This window comes from Marmota flaviventris, chromosome 17 (genome assembly GCF_047511675.1).
Source record: "Marmota flaviventris isolate mMarFla1 chromosome 17, mMarFla1.hap1, whole genome shotgun sequence".
NCBI lineage: Eukaryota > Metazoa > Chordata > Mammalia > Rodentia > Sciuridae > Marmota > Marmota flaviventris.
In genome coordinates, this window is record NC_092514.1 from 58,707,445 (window position 1) to 58,723,171 (window position 15,727).

Consider the following 15,727-nt stretch of genomic DNA (forward strand, 5'->3'; position numbering starts at 1 on the left):
CAGTAGAGTGCTTATTTAAAAAAAAAAAAAAAAGGGAGGATGTGGCTATGGATTTTCCTTTACTCCTAGCAGACCTCTCAAATTGCCTTCCTGAGAACCTGCCTTTTGGCAAGGCATGCAATGCCAGTAAGACTGGCACTCTTAATCTTCCCATCCTCTTCCATAGAAAATGACTGCCTTTCCGCTCAAAACTTTCCACTTGTCAACCTATGTTTTCATCTTCTGCTCTCAATGCATGCTTCTGTTCAGTGTTGCAGCAAGATCTACTACATGATAGGCTCTTGGCTAGGCCCTGGAGCTACAGAAAGGAACCTGTGGGACTCACGTACACAATCCAGGGAACGAACCACACCTAACCAGTGTGTCAGTGCTGTGCCCATGTGTGTTAGCCTAGGGTGCCAGCCTGAAGAGTTGAAGGCTTCCTCTAGGCAATGAACCCCAATAAGAATCAAGTCTTTTTTTTTTTTTAATATTTATTTTTCAGTTTTCGGTGGACACAACATCTTTATTTTTATGTGGTGCTGAAAATCAAACCCAGCGCCCCGCGCATGCCAGGCGAGCGCGTTACCACTTGAGCCACATCCCCAGCCCAAGAATCAAGTCTTGATAGTTGGACAAAAGTTCTGTCACCCAAGGAGTGAAGGCCTGCTTCCAACTGAACAAGTGGTGCATAATCCCAAAGCCTGTGATCCGTAATGCCCTGTACTGACTCCACCTTTTCTCCATCTCCTTGCCCCTTAAGACAAACAAGACCTTTCCCCAGCACTGGCTGCACTGCTATAGCTACACTATGACTTAGCTTAAGATGGAGAAGGAGCGAGGAAGCTGCTGCAATAGAATCTCTCAATATGGCTGAATGAGGCTGCCTAAAGCCCTAGAAGGAGGAAGTGGATAAGTGCCTTATCCAAAAAGATGGCAGCCTCAGGTCTTATCAGAGGACAGCAGCTTCCTTACTCCCCCTACCTCTGGCTAAGTCACAAAGTGCCACAGCAGAGTAACCAGATGGATGGGGGAGAAGGGGTAGCTGTAGAATTATGAGCTAGAATATAGTTTTACAGGCCTATTAGATCACAGTTACACTATCCCAATCAGTTGTTTTATACTAATGTGTTGTTATGAGAGGTGGGGTGAATATTCAAAGAGACATAGTGGGGAGGCTGAAACTACAGGAGTTGATATGCTGCTGCCCACAGGAAAAGGGAGGAGTCATGGCTTCCCACCATAAGCTCCTACCCCCCAGGATGGCCTCATCCCCTTCCTAGTAATCCTAAAGATTATATGATCCAGGAGCTATAGCCCTTTTGCTCTGCCTGCTGCTCAGCACATTACTTTGGGTTCTAGTTTGATAAGAAGACTTCCTGTGGTGGAAATTGAAAGAAAGAGGAAAGAGCTGCCCATTTCTGCTCAGGAGGTTGTGGGAGAAGGATGGCCAGAGCTTTGTGTTCACTACATGCCTTCTGGCTTCTGGAGTGGGCACTACTGCTCTTGGGACCTAGTGCTGTCCCAGCAGCCTTGGCCTTGAACTTGGACCCTGTGGGACTCACTTTCTATACAGGCCCCAATAACAGCCACTTCGGATTTTCACTGGACTTTCACAAGGACAACCATGGAAGGTGAGCCTTGGGGGGAGTTGGGTAGTGGTGAGAAAGGACCCCCCCCCCCCCCCCCGCATACATACACACACTTACACTGCTTCTGTGGGCTTCTAGTTCCCCATTTGTGACAGTAGTTGAGGATTCTGGAGTTTATTTGGGTTGAGCTCTTGTCAGGAATGCTGGGGAGATACTGGTTCAGGTGAGGATGTCAGGGAGGAGTACCAATGGAGAGATGGGCACTGAAACTACAGCAAGAAGACAAAAGATAATTCCTTATTTTTTCCTTAAGTGTCAATTGTATGACACTTTATCCTCATCCCATCAAAAAGCATAAAGGAGTACCAGGCACAAAGGTGCATGCCTGTAATCCCAGCAACTCAGGGCAGAAGCAGGAGGATTGTGAGTCCCAGGCCAACCTTGGCAACTTAGTGAGGACCTAAGCAAGACCCCTGTCTCAAAACACTTAAAAGGGCATGGTAACACACTCCTGGGTTTAATCTTCAGGACCAAAAGGCAGGGGCAGCACACATCCTAAAATATATCCCCTCCTCCCCATACAAATTGTAGATATTTGAAAAGAAGCAATGAAGTGCTTCTTAGTATTGATCAGACTTTAGAATCAGTCTCTGTAGCTATATGACTTATTGTGGCTGACACTGGATTATCCAGTTTTGGAGACTGGTAATGGCAGATAGCCTTCAAGTAACAGTCATTTGGGGGATTTCCTCTGCTAAAGACAATTACTTCACCTAAAGTCAGGTCCTCTTCTGAAGGTGGCTTGCATTCAAAGAGTGTGATCAATGAGAAGCATGCATTTTTTTTCAAAAGTGCTTGACTGGGACCATGCTAAATACCCTTTATAATTTTTTTTTTTTTTTTGTATTGGAGATTAAATGCAGGTTGCTTTACCACTGAGCTACATCCCAGCTCTATTTTTTATTTTGAGAAAGGATCTTGCTAAGTTGCCTGGCCTGGCATCAAACTTAGAATTCCTCAAAGCCTCCTGAGTCGCAGGAATCACACTGCACCTAGTTTCCCCCATACGTTTATTATATTTACTATGTGTGTGTGTGTGTGTGTGCTGCTGAGGACTGAACCCAGGGCCTTGTGCATGCGAGGCAAGCACTCTACCAACTGAGCTGTTTCCCCAGCCCACATTTACTCTTGACAGAATTAATTGGTGTTATCCCTGTTTACATAAGGCAGAACAGTCATCTAAACCTAGATCCTCAGCTCTATCAGCACCCATATCCCACTTTAGCTTCTCTCATTCTTCACCATTAAAACCAAGTCTTAAAGGGCTGGGGTTGTAGCTCAGTGGTAGGGAGCTTGCCTTGTACCTGTGAGGCACTGGGTTCGATCCTCAGCACCTTATAAAAACAAATAAATATATTGTGTCCATCTACAACTAAAAAAAAAAAAAAACCAAAAACAATTCTCAAGAAGGGATCTAGTGACAGTCTAAATAGGCATTCCAGGAAGCATGTGAACCTCTGGTTTTTGTTGGTAGTAGGAGGGTGGAGACAGTGATCAGCCTTCTAGAGTGCTTTTTCAGCAGAAGAAAAACACCATTTGGTGTTCAAATCAAACCAAATGGTTTTAGTCCAGCTAACTGGGTTACAATAGGCATGTGAATTCCCTTCCTGAAAGTCCATTTCACTGTCCATAAAATGAAGATCGGTGAGGAAAGATGGTCCAGTGTTCCCCGGGCCACACGGCCTTCCCAGCACTGCTCCCAGGGCGGGCTACCAGGCAGGATATGCAGAAATTTGCTCCACGCTCATCCAGCTTTTCTACAGAGTGGCCATCGTGGTGGGCGCCCCGCGGAACCTGGGCCCAAACCAGGAGGAAACTGGCGGCGTGTTCCTGTGCCCCTGGAATGCTGCGGGTGGCCAGTGCTCCCCGCTGTCCTTCAATTTCAGTGAGTCCCTGGAATGGAGGTAAAATGAAGGACCAGAGAGACATGAATGACCAAGGCTTCAACGCCCCATTCCTCCTTGTGCCCTCCAGATGATGAGACCCGAAATATTGGCTCCCAAACTCTCCAAACCTTCAAGGCCCGGCAAGGACTTGGGGCATCGGTGGTCAGCTGGAAAGACGTAATTGTGGTAGGCGCTGCAGACAGGACACCAGGAGCCGTCGGGGGCGGGGAACAGGGACACGTGGGGTAGCCTGAATCTCATGCCATTCTCCACTATACTGTGGCCCTGCTCCAGACCTGCGCCCCCTGGCAACACTGGAACGTCCTAGAAAAGACTCAACAAGCTGAAAAGACGCCCGTTGGTGGCTGCGTCGTGGTTCAACTGCAAGGCGGGGGCCGCGCGGAGTACTCACCCTGTCGGTCCAATACCATGAGCCGGGTTTATGTAGAAAATTTTTTTAGTAAGCTCCGCCCTTCGTTTTGGCTCCTCCCACTCGCTGCCCTTTAGCTGGGCCCTTAAGCGGACAGCTCCCTAGGTCCTGTTCCCAGGTCCTTCTTTCCATCAGGCGTCGGCTCAACTCCTGGCCCCGCCCCTTCTGATCAAAGCCACGCCTCCACACCGCTCCCCAAGGCTGGGTCCCTACGGCACTCGGCTCCCTCCAGGCTTCAGGTTGGAGAGTATCCTTCATCTTCCGCCCCTTTGCTGATCCCTTTTCCTCGCCTTCTCTAGACGGAGACAAGCGATACTGTGAAGCGGGCTTCAGCTCCGTGGTAACCCAGGCAAGTAGGGACCAAAAGTGATGTGGGGCATCCCCGAACAGGACCCCCTCTCACGTTCAGTGCTTCCCTTTCAGGCAGGAGAGCTGGTGCTTGGGGCTCCTGGCGGCTATTTTTTCTTAGGTAAGTGCCCAGCGATACCAACTCTCCCTTCTCGCCTGGTCTCCCCTGCACTGGGTCACACACACCTCCTGTCCCCCACTGTTAGGTCTTCTGGCCCGGGCTCCAATTGCCGATATCATCTCGAGTTACCGTCCAGGCACTCTTTTGTGGAACGTTCCTACCCAGAGCTTTACCTACGACTCTAGCAAACCAGAGTACTTCGACGGCTATCGGGGTAAACCTGCCACCTCCCCTCTGGGCTTCCCAGCATTCTAAGAGTTACCGCCCACCTCAGCTGTCAGATCCTCTCTGCCTGAGCCTCCAATCCTAGCTGGCCAGCCCCAGAACAGAGGCTCCCCAGCTCAGTTCTCAGCCATTCTCCCCGCCCCGCCCTTTTCTCAACTCTGATGCACCCCATCTCTCCTTTTCCTCCTTGCACTCACAGTGAAGCCTCGAGCAAGGTTTACTTAGCCTTTTGATGGCTTCAGTTTTCCCGTTTACACAACGCAGGGTTTGAACTTGGTGGCTTCTGAGTTCCCTCCTTCTTTGTCTCCGGTTTCCCCTCCCTGCTTAACGCTTCTGAAAACACTAACGTGTGCTGTTCTCAGGGTACTCGGTAGCCGTGGGAGAGTTCGACGGGGATCTGAACACTACAGGCAAGAAATCCACTTAGGGGCCGGGGCTGGGGAGCCCACAGGGAGGAGCATCTACCCGAATCTCCCCTGGGTGCGGAATGCGGGAGGGGAGGGGTAGATAGGTTCTGAAGATCTCATTCCCTGGACTCCCCAGAGTATGTCTTCGGTGCCCCCACTTGGAGCTCTACCTTGGGAGCGGTGAGTGCCCCCTGCCCTGCCACTCCACATTCAGAACCTGACAATCCTCATGCTGACAACTTCCTTGCGCCCCCAAACCTCCTGCCCCTTCTCAGTGGGAGCTGGAGGCTTCCAAGGAAGCAGGAATAATGGGCTCCATTGCGTTCTACGTGCAGGTGGAAATTTTGGACTCCTATTACCAGACGCTGCACCGATTGCACGGAGAGCAGGTGGGCGCCACGTCCCAGCTGGAGTGGCAGAGGCCCTGGAGCTGAGACCCCAAATATTTCATGGGATATGAGGGCAGATGTCTAACAGAGGGTGTTGAGTCTGGAGGCACGAACTAAGGTGCTCCCCATCTTGCAGGTGGCTTCTTATTTCGGGCATTCCGTGGTCGTCACTGATGTTAATGCAGATGGGTGAGGAGGAGAGCCCCACCCCTATCCAGTTGGGTCCCCAATTAACAGAGGCCGAAGCTAGCCTCCATCTCTCCTTTTCTCAGCCATTCCTTTCCTGTGACTACCTAGGGAAGGAGGAGAAAGAGGGTGGGTGAGATTTGGCCCTCCTCTCTAGAATCCTAATCATCCATCTGGCTCGCAGGAGGCACGACCTGCTGGTGGGCGCTCCACTGTACATGGAGAGCCGGGCCGACCGCAAGCTGGCAGAGGTGGGACGCGTTTACTTGTACCTGCAACCCCGAGGCCCCCACGCTCTGGGTGCCCCCAGCCTCCTGCTGACCGGCACACAGCTCTATGGGCGATTTGGCTCTGCTATTGCACCCTTGGGCGACCTCAACCGGGATGGCTACAATGGTAGGGAAGAGAGGAACCCCACTTGCTGCAGGGGGGTTGACAGCCATCATAAAAAGCTGGACTCGATCTCTGGGCAGCAGGAGCCAGGAAAGGCTCAAGCAAGGAGTGACACTATCCTAAATGTGGTTTCAAAACCCAGCTGCCAAGTGGGAGCAGATAGGAGAATTAAAGGGAATCAATTAGAATGGATTTGCCCTAATCCAGGACAGATGACCACCTGGACAGCAGAATTTGGCAGTGAAGTTAGAGATGAGGGTGACTTCATAAATAATTAGGAATTAGATTACTAGGACTTGATGGGTTGTGAGATATGGGGTAAGGGAGAGAGAGGAGTTGGGTGCGTTGGTGGTGCTCTTCACTGCCTGGAACTCAGGCCATGGCACAGGTCTGGAGGAGAAAGGAGGTCCATACCTCTTGAAGGGCTTGGGACCATTAGGTGGAAATGTCCAGGGAATCCTTGGACATGGTTTCCCCCACTTCTAGGAGAGAGGACTGAGTGAGAGGTAGACACTTGGGAAGAACAGTTCAGGTCTAGCCTGTGAAATGAGAAGAGGCCCAGGATAGAGCCCTCAGGAGTAGGAGCATTTAGGGGATACCCAGAGGAGGTGAATCAGAAAGAAACAGAAACAGAGTATCCAGAGGAGATAGAAGGAGAACCTTGAGATCCAATGACCTAGAATTCTCTCCAAGGAAGAGAATGCTTTAAGCAGGAGGAAGGATAGGATCACTGGCTGCCTATGCTGTTGAAAGGTACAGTTAGATGGTCTGGGGAAGTATCCCATGGGCATTATCAAGAAGGAGGTCACTGGTGAGACTAACAAGAATCAATCAAGGGTGGGGTAGGAACAGAAGTTAGAATACCATGGGGCAAGGTATGAATAAAGGTGAAGAATTGGAGGCAGGCAGTATAGAAGACTCTTTCAACCAGTTTGACTTAAGAAAGCAAAAAGCAAAAGGATGATCATGGAAAGGAGGGAAGTCAAGAGAAGATTATTTCAATTCAGAAGAATAAGGAGTATGTTGAATGTGAAGGAAAATGGTCTTATGAGGAAACTTAGGGATAAGCCAGAAGAAGGTCCCTGAGAGGCAGGGTCAAGGAGGAGCACCTATTCAAGGATCATATGAGGAGAGGGAGAGAAAGCAGGTGTAAATTTATAAGACAACAGTTACACTGCTCCTCTTTATGAAGTAAAGATGAGATCACCTACTGAAGGAAGTGGGTGCAGGTAGCTTGTCAGAATGAAGAAGTTTCAAAATAGGTGCTGAGTAGAAAACTCTTCAGACTGCTGTGAGGCCTTGAGCCTCAAGGTCCCAGTGAAGGCTGGAGATCTGGAATTCATGATGCCCAATCTGAATTAGCCCAAAGTGGAATCCAAAGTGAAAACTGGCAACAGGGCAACAAGACCAAGGATATAACAAGGAAGATAAAATGCTCAGGAAATGAGAGGAGGGAGAGAGGGATCAGGAGAGAGAGGGGACCACAACATGAGGATAGGCTGTGGTTAGGGTGCTCTTATCTGGATGAATTCTGTGTAGTTTGATTAGGAAAAGCAACAATGGTATTTAAAAGTAAAGAGCTGCTATACAGAAAACATATCATAAACCAAATTAGAAGACAAAGAAAAGATAGTTGTCACACATATAGCAAAGTCCTTAATTCATTCATTCTTTCTTTCTTTTTTTTTTTTTTTTTTTTTTTGCACTGCTGGGGATTGAATCCAGAGTCTTGTGCATGCAAAGCAAGCACTCTACCAACTGACTATATCCCCAGCCCCAAGACCTTAATTCTTAACTTGTGCCAAGACTTCTTTTTTGGTCAGTACTAAGGATTGAACCTAGGGGGCATTCTACCACTGAGCTACATCCCCAGCCTTTTTTATTTTTATTTTATTTTGAGATTGGGTCTTGCTAAGTTGCTGAGGCTGGCCTCAAAGTTTGTGATCCTTCTGCCTCAGCCTCTCAAGTCATTGGGATTACAGGCAGGTGCCATTGTGCCTATCCAAAGAACTTTATAAGGTTATTTTACAATGAAAATATTAGTGTGCTGGGGTTGTAGCTCAGTGATAGAGCACTTACCTTACATGCCCAAGGCCTGAGGCTCCATCCTCCATAGCAGAAAAAAAAAATAGTGATAAAAGCTGGTGGTGATGTGGCTCCAAGTTTGCATGGTGAAAGTGGAATAAAAAAATAGAAAAAAAAAAAGGGTCCATCAAGGAAGAGGGACCAATATTAATAAGTCTCAGTTATTTAGTCTTCTGGGATTCAGTTTTTGCATCTAAAATAGAAGTAATAGGGGCTGCGGTTGTGGCTCAGTGGTAGAGCGCTCGCCTAGTACATGTGAGGCACTGGGTTCGATCCTCAGCACCACATAAAAATAAAATAAAGGAATTGTGTCCACCTACAACTAAAAAATATAAAAATAAAATAAAGTAGAAGTAATAATGCTAGATTTTCAGAATGAAAGGAAATATTGTCAATATTTTCTCCTCTGTAGATAGTAAGGGCTTTTACTATTTTGATAACAATTCTACTTGACTGGTCTCTCTCCTGTCAGATTGCAAACTCCCAGAAGACAGTGTAGCCACCTCCTTGCCCCAGACTTTGTAGCTTTCTTGACTCTTCCGGTCTGCCCACAGAAGAAGCTCAGGAAGGTTTTACAGAATCTCTAGGGTGATTGAATGACAAACATTTCCTTTCTCTTACTCCTTCCAGATGTTGCAGTGGCTGCCCCCTATGGGGGTCCTAGTGGTCGAGGCCAAGTGCTGATTTTCCTGGGTCAAAGTGAGGGGCTGAGCTCACGCCCTGCCCAGGTCCTGGACAGCCCCTTCCCCACAGGCTCTGGCTTTGGCTTCTCCTTGCGAGGTGCCATGGACATCGATGACAATGGATACCCAGGTGCCCCTGAACTGCCTCCAGCAAGACAAGGAAGGCCTTATGGCATTTGCCAGAAGTGCTGACAGATACAGCTGGGGGCCAATGCCTGACCTAGTGCAGCAAGGGCTCTGGGATGCCTGTGGGGGTGGAGCCAGTCAAGCCTTCCGTGGGGGAGATGGTATGAGGCACCTCTGGGAAGATGACATGAGAACTCTACACTCTCTCTAATTGCCCCTTCTGACTCCTCTCCCAATGTCTACAGACTTGCTGGTGGGAGCCTATGAGGCCAGCAAGGTGGCTGTATACAGGTGAGCACTGGTCCAACAGCGGGGTGGGGAAGGCCCATATGATCAGAGGAGGCCACGTCAGGAAGGGTCACAATAGCAGGCTTCCCCTGATCCCATCAGAGCTCAGCCGGTAGTGAGGACCACTGTCCAGCTGCTGGTGCAAGACTCACTGAATCCTGCTGTGAAGAATTGTGTTCTGGAACAGACCAAAACACCAGTGAGCTGGTGAGGTGGTGGAGGGCATGGGCCGGGCAGGATCCAGGACCTTGGAGAGGCTCTAGCCCCTGAACCAACTCATGTCTTTGTAGCTTCAACATCCAGATGTGTGTGGGCGCCACTGGGCACAACATTCCTCAGAAGCTGTGTGAGTGTCATGGAGGAGGTTGGAGGGAAGCAGGTCTGGGCTTCCCAGAGGCTGGCCAGGGAGATCCTGATCCTTATTGTTTGCCCTGCCAGATATAAATGCTGATCTGCAGCTGGACCGGCAGAAGCCCCGCCATAGCCGGCGGGTGCTACTGCTGGACTCTCAACAGGTGGCCATCACTCTGAGCCTCGATCTGAGTGGAAGGCACAGCCCCATCTGCCACACCATTAGAGCCTTCCTTCGAGTATGTCCAGGCCAGGGACTGATGGGGCTGGGTGTGCCAAGCTTACCCACCAGACTTATTCATCCAGCCTTGGGGCACCGGGATGGGTGCTGTGGGTACAGAAATGGTCAGTAGGACATGGTCCCTACTGGCCAGGGAAGGCAAGATGTACAAGTAGCAGGATTGTCCAACTCTTGACCTCCTCTTAGGATGAGACAGATTTCCGGGATAAGCTGAGTCCTATTGTGCTCAGCCTCAACGTGTCCCTGCCACTCGAGAAGACTGGAGTAGCCCCTGCTCTTGTGCTACACGGAGACACACATGTCCAGGAGCAGGTGGGTGGGGCAGAGGGGAGGCAAGGGAGGTGCAAGATTCCTGACAGGAAATCAGGATTAAGGTTAGTACACAAGTTGAAATGTGAATCCCAAAACCTTGATGTCACCTCTAAACCCTAATGAACCGCCCAAATCTCAATATCCCCTAAACTCTAATGTAAACTCATAAACCCTGACATCACCACCAAGCCCTATAGCTTGTATCAACCCCAAAGACTTGAGATCTCCACGTTCCTCATCTCAGGTTGTCTCACTCCCTGAGCTCTGACATGAATCCCAAGCCTATTCTTGTCTTCCTAACCCTGATGTAAACCACCAAACCCCAAAATCTCAAGCACCTCTAGCTGATCCATAAACCCTGCTGTGTCCTTTCTAGACCCGCATCATCCTGGACTGTGGAGAAGATGATCTGTGTGTGCCCCAGCTTTGGCTCACTGCCATGGTGTGAGGGAACCTCCCACTCTAACCCTGACCCTTTGTCCCATGAAACCTGTTTCCCACCTGGGTCCTGGCTCCTCCTCCCAGACCCTGTATTTGGACTGAGCCTTCCTGACTTCACCCATTTCCCCCCACAGGATGGGCTCCCCACTCCTATTTGGGGCTGATAATGTGCTGGAGCTGCAGGTGAACGCAGGCAATGAGGGCGAGGGTGCTTATGAGGCAGAGCTGGCGGTGCATCTGCCCCCAGGCGCCCACTACATGCAGGCTCTCAGCAACATTGAGGTGAGTCCCCCACCCTGTGGCATTGCCAGGGACCTGGAGGGTGACTCTCAACTCCCACAGGAGAGCTCCCATTTCGCTTACCTTTTGCTGTAAAAGATGACTTACTTTTAAATATATATATATATATATATATATATATATATATATATATATGGAAGAGAAAAACTTGCTAATGACACAAAATTGAAGGCTATTATAAAACACCCAATAAGGCTCAGGAACTAAATGTTAACAGGAATATCTTCTTGATTTCCTTCCAGTCTTTCACTCCAACATTGGCAGGTACTTACATGGTTATCTGTTTTCCATCCTGCTGATGTATTTTATAACAATGGGGCTCTACTCTATGTACTAGTCTGTGTTCTTTTTAATGTTCAAAATGAAAATTCACTTTAAAATGTAATAAAGTGCACAGCAATACAGAAACTAGAATCCTGCCCCCCATCTTGGCACATAAGTCTCACAGTTTGCCAAGAAAGTGCCAGATACACATGGGATGCTCTGTAACCCACCTATGCCTCCCAACTGCTCCAAAAAGGGCTTTGGGAGGCTCATCTGCAACCAGAAGAAGGAGAATGAGACCAAAATGGTGCTGTGCGAGCTGGGAAACCCCATGAAGAACAACACCCGGGTGAGGCCTCCGAGGCATGCGCTGACAGCGGGGAGGGGACACTGAGTTTGGAGTCAGGTAGCTCTGGGCTGGAATCTTGTCTCATACTCCCTATCAGCATGTTCCTGGGTGAGTGACTTTCCCTCTCCAAGTGGGCTTCTGGGTAAAATGGAGATATAATGCTAATTTTGGCGTGGGTGGGCTGGAGGCCATATTCAGAGCAGGGCTGCGCAGGGTGGAGTGGACATCTTGGCAGTGACTTTGGTCCTCTGCATCTCTCAGATAGGAATCACAATGTTGGTGAGTGTGGAAAACCTAGAAGAAGCTGGAGAGTATGTGTCCTTCCAGCTGCAGATAAGGAGGTACTAGACTGGGAAGCCCTCCTTTCCCCCACTTTCCCCCCCATGCAGGGACACTTTCTTACAGAAAGGTCTTCAGTGGTGTCTGTCTTGCATTTCCCTGTTCCCTTTCTTCCTCAGGGACTTGTTTCTGAGTCTTGGAGCCCTAGAGGACACCCCTCCACACCTGCCCAGGCCTATCTACAGTGTAGCATGCTGTTTGGGAAACTAGCTCTCTCTGAGCCCTCTGAAATTCTGGCTGCACCCCAGAGAGTCGCTGGGCTAGTCTACCTGACCTGCCTCTTCTCACCCTTCCCCTCCAGCAAGAACAGCCAGAATCCAAACAGCAAGGTTGTGCTGCTGGATGTGCCAGTCCGGGCAGAGGCCAGAGTGGAACTGCGAGGGTGAGCAGCCAAGACTGGAAAGGGGAGATGGTGGAAGGGCTCTAAAGTTCAGGTGAGGAGCTGGGATGCAGCTCAGTGACAGAGTGCATGCTTAGCAAGTGTGGGGCTCTGGGTTCTATCTGCAGCACCTCAAAGACAAAAACACAAAGGAGTAAATTTAGGGGGCCATTGAGGGTTCCCCAAAGACCCTCCAGGGGATCAAACTCACTCTGGAGGCTTGGGCACCTACAGGAACTCCTTCCCAGCCTCTCTCGTGGTGGCAGCAGAAGAAAGTGACAGAGAACAGAATAGCTTGGACAGCTGGATCCCCAAAGTGGAACACACTTATGAGGTAGGAAGGAGCATCTGGGACCCAGGCTAGGGTGAGAGGGTTCTAAGGGCTGTGGGTGATATGCTGAACTCCCTGCTCATCCTACTGTCACACCCCACCCCAAAGCTCCATAACAAGGGTCCTGGTACTGCAAATGGCCTCCACCTCAGCATCCACCTCCCTGGCCAGTCCCAGCCCTCAGACCTCCTCTACATCCTGAATATACAGCCCCAGGGGGACCTTCGGTGCTCCTCACAACCTTCTCCCAACCCCCTCAAGGTGAGAACTGGGTGGGTGAAAGACCTGAGGGAATCCTCCGACCAACAACCACAGTCTCTGAGGTTGGGGACACAAACCACGGGGGAATTGATAGCTCCCTTGCCTCCCCAGCTGGACTGGAGGCTGCCCACGCCCAGCCCTTCTCCCACTCAACCAGTCCATCGCAAGCGGGACCGCAGACAGGCCTTCTTGCCAGGGCTCAAGCAGCCGGGAGAACAGGATCCAGTTCTGGTGGTGAGCACCCTGTGGTCTCTGGCTGGGGCCTGCCTGGGCCCAGGAGCCAGAGGGGATAGGAGGCAGGAAGAGCCCCCCTGGGACCCATAAAGTACTTCAAGGGAACAGGAAAGATGATGCCGGGCTGGTATCTGGAGTGGGCTGGGGGACACTTGCAGTTAAACTTCCCAGTACATTAAAAAATTGCCAAAGCAACGTTGCAAATATTCTGGGTATTGAAGGCTGTGTGATGGCCTCCTCCTTCCAGCCTTGTCCCTGCGTTTCCGGGCTGTCGAGCAAACTGCATGTAGAGACACCATCCGAAGCTCTAACCTGAGGCCCTTCCCGAGGGGAAGGCCTGAGCTTCCTGACCCTCCTGGTCCTCTCTGTGTTGGGACCCTGGGGTGAGGGGCAGGGGACAAGGGCCAGGAGGGGCTGGGGACTGATGACACATCCTCTCAGAGCTGCGAGTCGGCGTCCTGTACAGTGGTGCAGTGTGAGCTGCAGGAGATGGCGCGCGGGCAACGAGCCACCGTCACGGTGCTGGCCCTGCTGTCGCTGCCCAGCCTCCGCCAGGTGGGGTTGGGCGCGGGTGGGCAGGGCCTTGTGGAGGCGGGACCCGAGTTTGCAGGGAGAGAGGCGGGGCTTCGGGGACGGGGACAGGGGAGGCGGAGCCTCGGGGGCGGGGAAAGGGAGAGGACGAGGTTTCGCTCCGGGGGTGAGGGCGGTATTCCCAGAGAGGACTCCGCGGCCCAGAGGCGTCCTGTGGCTTGTGCAAGTGCCTTTTACCCCGACCCTTGGTAGAGGCCGCTGGATCAGTTTGTGCTGCAGTCCCACGCGTGGTTCAACGTCTCTTCCCTTCCCTACGCGGTGCCTGCGCTCAGCCTGCCCAGCGGAGAAGCCCTGGTGAGCGAGAGGGGACCACGGGGAGATGAGGCCTGCAAGACCCATTGGTATTCCTGTGTCGGTGCCCAGCCAGCGTGGGGGCAGGGTCTCCCTGGAGCTGAGGGGTGGTACGGGGAGGTGATGGCTTGGCTGGGGGTGGGGCGCGGTTAAAAGGCCCCAGGTGTGAATCTTTGAAAAGGTGGATGTCAAGAGTCTGAGGAGAGGGCTGGGGTTGTGGCTCAGCGGTAGAACGCTCATCCAGCAAGTGTGAGACACTGGGTTTGATTCTCAGCACCACATATAAATAAATAAATTAATAGTAATAATAGTAATAATAATAAAAAGAGTCTGAGGAGACACCAGTTTTGTCCCCAGGTGCAGACACAGCTGTTTCGGGCTCTGGAGGAGCGGCCCATTCCCATCTGGTGGGTACTGGTGGGAGCTCTGGGTGGCCTGCTGCTGCTCACCATTCTGGTCCTGGCCATGTGGAAGGTAAGATGTAAAGGGTGGTAGAGTCCCCAGGTGGGCACAAACTAGGAGGCAGGGAAAGACCAGGCCTGTCCTGTGTACATCTTTACTATTGGAATGTCATTCTCTGAGGACCTCTTCAGGGCATAAACTCCTAGAAGGGGTGGCAACTGAAATTCTAAGGCCTTTAGACCCTTTGAGGAAGAGCCTTCTAGAATTCCTGGTGGCTGTGGATAGGGTTAACTTCCTCCAGTTCTGTCCTTCCCTTCCCCTAGTGAGGTGAGAGAACAAAGGAATGGTCCTGTCCCTGCCCCTTGCTTCTTAGGAGGCCCTGGAGGATCACTCATTGCTCTGCTCCTGGAGAATAGTGCCCAAGCCCTAGGAAGATGTGGCGCTTTTAGGGAAAGCACACATTAAACCTGTAATCATCACATGACATGCTTGAGTCAGTTAGAGACAAACTTCAATATCTAAGACAAAATCAGAGTTGGACATGGAGGCACAACCTTGTAATCCCAGCAACTCAGGAGGCTGAGGCAAGAGGATAGCAAGGTTGAGGCCAGCCTCAGCAACTTAGTGAAACCCTAAATCTCAAAAATAAAATTTGTGGGGCTGGGGTTGTGGCTCAGTGGTAGAGCACTTGCCTAGCATATGTGAGGCACTGGGTTCGATCTTCAACACCACATAAAAATATATAAATAAATAAATTATGGTATTGTGTTCATCTACAAGTAAACAACAAAAAAATAAAAATAAAATTTGTAAAAGGGCTGAGGTGTGGCTCAGGGCTAGAGCACTTGCCTAGCATGCTTGAGGCCCTGAGTTGATCCTAAATACTCCGAAAGAAAAAGAAAAAATCAGGGGAGAAAAAAAAATTTTTTTTCAGAAACCCAACTATTAGTTGCCTGCCTTGTCTCTAAATAGGGAAAGGTTGCCAGCTGTGCGCAGTGGGTCTCAGGTACTGTGCTGGTCCAGGGAAAATATCTGTGGCTGCTGGAGCCCAGCACATTTTCTTACTGACACTTTGAAGCATAGGGATCATCTCTAACTCCTGACTCCAACCCCTGTGCACCCCCAGGCTGGCTTCTTCAAGCGAAATCGGCCACCCCTGGAAGAAGATGAAGAGGAGTGAAGCCCAGCCCAGTGCTGTTCTGACTGTGTGTGGTGCCTGCTTTGCCTCATCTACAGCTTGCTCCCTAGGTCTGACCTCTACGGGTTGGAGCTGTTCCACGTTGGCCTTTTGGTGTCCCTCCTCTTCCAACAGAGTAGGATCACCTCCTTTCATGTTGCCTAATAAAGACATTGACCCCCAAAACCTAGTGAGCTGTCTCCTCTTGGGTCAAAGAAAGAGGGGAAGTGGAGAGATATTTGCATATCTCTCTGGGGACCAGAAGT

At 50.6% G+C, this 15,727-nt stretch overlaps 1 protein-coding gene across 1 annotated transcript; it reads left to right on the top strand.

Moving 5' to 3' along the window:
- Positions 1–1,345: 1,345 nt before the first annotated feature.
- On the top strand, positions 1,346–15,647 carry Itga2b (integrin subunit alpha 2b). Its single transcript, XM_071604008.1, has 30 exons — positions 1,346–1,613; positions 3,395–3,516; positions 3,606–3,703; positions 3,812–3,977; positions 4,247–4,300; positions 4,375–4,416; positions 4,502–4,630; positions 5,004–5,051; positions 5,185–5,228; positions 5,384–5,437; positions 5,574–5,626; positions 5,808–6,019; positions 8,732–8,914; positions 9,156–9,201; positions 9,301–9,405; positions 9,489–9,544; positions 9,637–9,788; positions 9,977–10,102; positions 10,479–10,546; positions 10,678–10,825; positions 11,364–11,456; positions 11,718–11,797; positions 12,097–12,177; positions 12,409–12,508; positions 12,614–12,766; positions 12,878–13,000; positions 13,442–13,555; positions 13,784–13,885; positions 14,240–14,356; positions 15,411–15,647. Exons 1-30 carry the CDS (start codon positions 1,426–1,428, stop codon positions 15,462–15,464), a joined length of 3,111 nt encoding a protein of 1,036 aa, XP_071460109.1. The 5' UTR covers positions 1,346–1,425; the 3' UTR covers positions 15,465–15,647.
- Positions 15,648–15,727: the final 80 nt, after the last annotated feature.

Coding starts and splice junctions, on each gene's coding strand:
- Itga2b (XM_071604008.1), top strand. CDS start 1,426: ATGGCCAGAGCTTTGTGTTCACTACATGCCTTCTGGCTTCTGGAGTGG. Junction 1,614..3,394: donor CACAAGGACAACCATGGAAG/GTGAGCCTTGGG, acceptor GCTTTTCTACAG/AGTGGCCATCGTGGTGGGCG. Junction 13,886..14,239: donor TGCCCAGCGGAGAAGCCCTG/GTGAGCGAGAGG, acceptor TTTTGTCCCCAG/GTGCAGACACAGCTGTTTCG.